This window comes from Rhinopithecus bieti, unplaced genomic scaffold, assembly GCF_001698545.2.
Source record: "Rhinopithecus bieti isolate Rb0 unplaced genomic scaffold, ASM169854v2 scaffold_56975, whole genome shotgun sequence".
Taxonomy (NCBI): Eukaryota; Metazoa; Chordata; class Mammalia; order Primates; family Cercopithecidae; genus Rhinopithecus; species Rhinopithecus bieti.
The window spans coordinates 1,186,306-1,192,910 of record NW_016823127.1 but is presented as its reverse complement, the minus strand read 5'-3'; the positions used below and the strand labels follow the sequence as shown (position 1 = coordinate 1,192,910).

Below are 6,605 nucleotides of genomic sequence, written 5' to 3'. Positions count from 1 at the left end.
AGCTGGGACTACAGGCGCCCGCCACGGCGCCCGGCTAACTTTTTTTGTGTTTTTAGTAGAGACGGGGTTTCACCGTGGTCTCGATCTCCTGACCTTGTGATCCCCCCGCCTCGGCCTCCCAAAGTGCTGGGATTACAGGCGTGAGCCACTGCGCCCGGCCGAGCCGCATAGGTTTTAAGCAAGGGAGGGATGTGGCTGGAAAAATTGTGCAGGGGAGGGTGGCTCCCCTTCTGAGATCCAGAATCATGTCCAGGCATTCATTTGCAATGCTGTCAGCCCATTGCACAGGAGAAAACCTGAGGCCCAGGTCCCACATAATGTGTAGGGAAGGCCTCAGTGGTGGGTTGGGAGGATCCGTGAGAGTAGGGGTGGCCTAGGGTGAGGGCAAGAATCATCTCTTAAAGTGGTTCAGGCTTCTGGGGTCGGGGGGCCTGGGTGAACCCAGTGTTGGCCCAGGGCTCTGCTGGGACAAGAGTTGTGGGGGCTGGGCCATCCCTCCGCACCACCTGAAATCCAGACATGTTTAAGCTCCTTTGAGAGCATGGACCATGTGGGTTTCATTTCTGTGTCCTTCATTTTCCCCAGAGCCAAGTAGAACTCCATGGGCCTCGGAGGACTCTCAGAAAATATATGTGTTACCAAAACACAGATGTTAATTAGGGACAGAGATGGGGGTGGAAGAAGTTGGAAGAAAACCTGCAGGATCCTGAAGTTTTTTTACAGTTTTCACACTGTTTTCAGCATTGATTCATTCAACAAACATTTACAGAGTGTCTTCGAAATTTGGGGAACTGTGTAGGGAATTGGGGGCACAGAGTGGATAGAATGTGACCCCAGCCTTCTAGGAACACTTCTGGGGTGACTGAAATAAATGGCTGAGACAAGTTGCCTTTGTCTCATTTGGTCTTGGAACAAGCCTCTTTTGGGGGCTGGGTACCATGGTGTTCCCTCACCCTGTCGCAGTGTCATGAACCGGACTGGGAGATGGAGGTTTCGAGAGGTGAAACAGCTTGCTAAGGTCGCACTCTGAGGCAGTGGCAGAAAAGGGGAGCTAGGGAGGCAGCCCAGGGGAGAAGGAAGTGGCCTGGACAGAGTGGCAAAAAGGGAGCTGGTGCCCAGACATAGTCACCTTCCCTCTCCCTCTCCACCCAGCCCTGGGGCACCAGACTCCTTCCAGGGTCCTCAAGCAACTCTTTTCTGCCCAGGGTTCACAGTCCCTGGCCCCTGCCTGGAAAAGTGTTGGGGCAGGGGGAGGGGCTGTGCTTATCCGGCTCCCTCCTATCTGCGAGGCCTCCCCTTTACCAAGCTGGGACTCCACCAGCTTGGGAGGTGGTATTAGTGCTTTCCCTGATTTGCAGATGGGACAATGAATGCTGGAAGGACTGCTGATCCCCCCAACCCCATGGTCACCTGGGAATTCAGCCCTCAGAGGCGGTGTGGCCTGCTCTTGCCTCTGCCCACCCGTCTCTGGCAGTCAGGGCTGCAGTTTTCAGCCATAGAAGGGCAAGGCTGCATGCGGGTGCACCCAGGAGGCCAACGGCGGGAAGACTGAGCTGCGTCTGCTGATTTCAGTGGCCTGGAGTGGGGAGGGAGGAGGGGGATAAATAAAGCCTGCAGGCCAGCCAGCTGTCCCGTGCTGGGGCCCCCAGACAGGCCCTGTCGCCTCTCACCTGTCCCAGTTTAGAAACTAGAAAATCCCTCACTGCTTCCCCAGTGGAAGCTGCCCCAGGAGTGGCCCAGCGGGGCCAACCAGCTGTTCTGTGCCAGCAGCTCCAGAGTATGTAGATTTCCACTCTGGTTCAAACTTGCTCTTCTATTCATGGCCCCATTATGAAAAACATTCATCTGCAGGCTGGACTGGGTTGGGATTCAGCAAGTTGGTGTGGCTTCTCCAAGTGCGTGATACATCTGCAGGGGCCTGTGAGCAGTGAAAGGGCGAGATATGTGGATTCCCAGGGCTGGTGGCTTCCTTTCTCCAGGACTCAGTGTCCTCATCTGTAAAATGAGATCGATTCTTGCCAAACAGAGTTGCTGTGAAAAGAAAGTAAATGAGACAGAGGAGCCCAGCACCGCGCCCTGGGTGAGGTCACATGCGGGTCTTCGTTGTGGACTCCAGAGGTGGCTTCCTGGAAAGAGGGAAGGGATCTTAAGCTTGAAAGCTTGGGCTTGAGCCCTGCCCCTTCTCAGTGATTTCCTAGCCTCTGCTTGGATGCCTCCAGGGCCTGTGAGCTCACACCCTGCCCTGCCCTGGCAACTCCAGCTCTAGCAGCAAGTGTTTGCTGCCTCAGTTTCCCCCCCAGTAATCCACAGACTCTCCCCAGCAACCCTGCTGAGGCTGATGCTGGCCAGGACAAGGTCTTCTCTGTTCAGCTCCTTTCTGACTCTGACCCTGCCCCTATTCCCCAGTCACCTCCCCTCTTGACCAATCATCCTCCCTTTGCCTCTTGCAGAGATTTTGATTCGCTTTCCAAGGACAATGTCTTCGAGAATAACCGTTTGGTAAGTTCCTGGACAGATGGAAGCCCAAGAGGTTCTGTGTGTGTGTGTGTGTGTGTGTGTGTGTGTGTGTGTGTGTGTGTTTGGTGGGGAGGGCAGGGGTCTTGCAGGTGGCTGCCCTTGTACACCGGCCCTGGCTGCACTTCTCCCCACTCTCTACTTCCCACCAACCCCCTCATGCATGGAGCACCAGGCTTCCCCTTTCTCTAGGCCGTCCTGTGGTGCTTGGGTGGGATTGATACTGAGGGGAGCCCACAGTCACCCCATCCCACCGAGGGGAGCTGGGCCTAGGCTGAGGGTTGCCCCCTAACGCTGCCTCCTCCTCGGCCTCCTCTTCCTGCTGTGGCTGCTCCCACCCTTGCACCTGTCACCACCCCAGGCCTTTGAAGTGGCTGAGAAGGAGCTGGGGATCCCTGCTCTCCTGGACCCCAGTGACATGGTCTCCATGAGCGTCCCTGACTGCCTCAGCATCATGACCTATGTGTCCCAGTATTACAACCACTTCTCCAGTCCTGGCCAAGGTGAGAGGGGGACTCAGCCTTTCACGGAGGCTGGCCCAGGGGGTGGCCCTGGGGATGTTTGATGCTTGCTACTGGTTTTCTGAGTTGCAAACAGGCTGCTGAGGAGTATATCATTCATTTACTTATTCATTCATTCACTCATGAAATATTTCTTTTTTTTTTTTTTTTTGAGACAGAGTTTTGCCCTTTTTTTTTGAGATGGAGTCTCGCTCTGTCACCCAGGCTGGAGTGCAATGGCACAATCTCAGCTCACTGCGACCTCTGCCTCCCGGGTTTAACCTCCTGCCTCAGACTCCCGAGTAGCTGGGATTACAGGCACCCGGCACCATGCCCAGCTAATTGTGTCTTTAGTAGAGACAAGGTTTCACCATGTTGGCCAGGCTGGTCTCGAACTCCTGACCTCGTGATCTGCCCGCCTTGGCCTCCCCAAGTGGTGGGATTACAGGCGTGAGCCACTGTGCCTGGTCCTCCTTTTTCTTTTCTTTTCTTTTTTTTTTTTTTGAGGTGGAGTTTCGCTCTTATTGCCTAGGCTCGAGTGCAATGGCGCGATCTTGTCTCACTGCAACCTCCACCTCTGGAGTTTAAGTGATTCTCCTGTCTCAGCCTCCTGAGTAGCTGTGCTTACAGGCAACCGCCACTACGCCTGGCTAATTTTTGGTATTTTTAGTAGAGATGGGGTTTCACCATGTTGGCCAGGCTGATCTTGAACTCCTGACCTCAAGTGATCCACCTGCTTCGGCCTCCCAAAGTGCTGTGACTACAGGCGTGAGCCGCTGGTGCCTGGCCTGAAATATTTCTTGAATGAAAGAGCCCTGTGCTGGGCTCTGGGGTTGCAGCTGTGAATGTATTGGCTGCTGAATTCCCATGGGGGAGACAGACACCAAACACATCCACCAGAAAATGACATCAGAGGAGACACAGCAGGTTGAGTTCATCCGCAGCATGGAGTCCACCTCCCCGGCACCCACCCTCACTTCCTGTTTGCAGACACTTCCTTGGGTTTTTCCTCCAGCAGGGAAGTGGCCCTGTCTGGTGAGGCTGCTGTGCTGTCTTCCACAGAAGTGACTAAGAGCTGAGAGGCTGGGGAACTGGGGAACTGGAGTTGCAGCGGCTACAAGGTGACCTTGGTTCTGAGTGAGGTCACTGGGCATTCCCATGCAAGAATCTCTCTTGGGGGCAGCTGGGCCTCCCCTTCTGCAGAGAGGAAATAGGCCCAGAGAGGGGAAGCAAGGAGCTCAGGATCACACAGCAGACAAACTGAACAGCTGGGTTGAGAATCCAGGTGTGCTGAATCCTATGCTGGGTTCCTGCTGTCCCTGGGTCTGAGTAGAGCCCATTTCAGCCCCTCCCTCCTGCCTCTGCTCTCAGTCTGGACAATCCTGGCCCAACTCTTTTTTTTTTTTTTGATAGGGAGTTTTGCTTTTGTTGCCTAGGCTGGAGTGCAATAGCGTGATCTCGGCTCACTGCAACCTCTGCCCCCGGGGTTCAAGCGATTCTCCTGCTTTAGCTTCCTGAGTAGCTGGGATTATAGGCATGCGCCAACATGTCTGGCTACTTTTTGTGTTTTTAGTAGAGATGGGATTTCGCTACTTTGGCCAGGCTGGTCTCGAACTCCTGACCTCAGGTGATCCACCACTATGCCTGGTTAATTTTTTTATTTTTATTTTGGTAGAGACAGGTTCTTGCTATGTTGCCCAGGCTGGTCTCAACAACAATCCGCCCGCCTCAGCCTCCCAAAGTGGTAGGATTACAGGCATAAGCCACTGCACTTATGAGTTTTTATGAAGTCAGAGGTTTCTTTCCTTTTTTTTTTTTTTTGAAATGGAGTTTCACTCTTCTTGCCCAGGTTGGAGTGCAATGGTGCGGTCTTGGCTTGCTGCAACCTCCACCTCCCAGGTTCAAGCGATTCTCCTGCCTCAGCCTCCCAAGTAGCTGGAATTACAGGCACCCGCCACCACACCCAGCTAATTTTTGTAGTTTTAGTAAAGACGGGGTTTCGCCATGTTGGCCAGGCTGGTCTCGAATTCCTGACCTCAGGTGATCTACCCACCTCAGCCTCCCAAAGTGCTGGGATTACAGGCTTGAGTCACCGCACCCAGCCGTCTTTTCTTTCATTATATATATATAATAAAATGAAATGTATATACACACATGTGTATATACACATACACACACATATACATATATATGTACATATATTATGTGTACACAAACACACACGCATATACATATATATATATATATTTTTTTTTTTTTTTTTGAGACAGGGTTTTACTCTGTTGTGTTGCCTGCCCAAGCTGGAGTGCAGTGGCATGATCACAGCTCAATGCGTCCTCAACCTTCCTGGGCTCCGGTGATCCTTCTACCTCAGCCTACTGAGAAGTTGGGACTACTGGTGCATGCAATCACACCCAGCTAATTTTTATATTTTTAGTAGAGGTGCAGTTTCACCATGTTACCCAGGTTGGTCTTGAACTCCTGAGCTCAAAGGATCTACCCTTCTTGGCCTCCCAAAGTGCTGGGATTACAGGCGTGAGCCACTATGCCCAGCCATAAATAAATCACTTTAGAAAATAAAGAAAAGAGCCGGGTGAAGTGGCTCATGCCTGTAATCCCAGCACCTTGGGAGGCCGAGGCGGGCGGATTGTTGTTTAGACCAGCCTGGGCAACATAGCAAGAACCTGTCTCTACCAAAATAAAAATAAAAAAATTAACCAGGCATAGTGGTGGCACACCTGTAGTCCTAGCTACTTGGGAGGCTGAGGTGGGAGGTTTGCTTGAAGCCAGGAGTTCGAAGCTGTGGTAAGCTATGATCACGCCAGTGCACTCCGGCCTGGGCAACAGAGCGTGACACCATCCCTAAACACAAAAAATAAACAGGAAAACTTAGAACGTGGCAAAAGCAGAAAAATTAAAATAATATGTTATACCCCTTCCCCCGATGTAACACTAGGGATTAAAATAATTGAACTAATAACATTGTGTATATTTTAATAGAAAACAAAATGAAAGTATTTCCAGACCTCAGAGGCTTTGGTGAGAGGCGGTCTAAGGTTGGGGTTAAAAACATGGACTCAAAATTTTCACTCTGCCATTTCCTCTTTGGGTGACCATGGGTCAGTTATTTAACCACTCTGCCTCCGTTTCCCTTTTGTAGTTAGGATAGGAATAACACCCATCTCACAGGGTTGACTTGAGGAGTAAATGAGGAAATGTATAAACCTGTGTTTAGCATGTATTTAGATTAGTTTTTTTTTTTTTTTTTTTTTTTGAGACAGTCTCGCTCTGTTATCCAGGCTGGAGTGCAGTGGCACAACCTTGGCAGACTGCAGCCTCTGCCTCCCAGATTCAAGCGATTCTTATGCCTCAATCTCCCAAGTAGCTGGGATTCCAGGCATGCACCACCATGCCTGGCTTAATTTTTGTATTTTTAGTAGAGATGGGGTTTCACTATGTTGGCCAGGCTGGTCTGGGATTTCTGACCCTAAGTGATCCACCCACCTTGGCCTCCGAAAGCGCTGGGATTATAGGTGTGAGCCACTGCGCCCAGCCAAGATTAGTATTCTTTTTTTTTTTTTTTTTTTTTTT

At 51.4% G+C, this 6,605-nt stretch overlaps 1 protein-coding gene across 1 annotated transcript in view; it reads left to right on the top strand.

The window, feature by feature from the left end:
* The window catches only part of MICALL1 (MICAL like 1), a 45,864-nt gene that overhangs the window by 13,717 nt on the left and 25,542 nt on the right, over positions 1-6,605 (top strand). The window contains exons 2-3 of the mRNA XM_017861293.1: positions 2,451-2,499; positions 2,876-3,017. Coding sequence (XP_017716782.1) covers positions 2,451-2,499; positions 2,876-3,017 — 191 coding nt within the window. The remainder of the gene's footprint in view (positions 1-2,450; positions 2,500-2,875; positions 3,018-6,605) is intronic.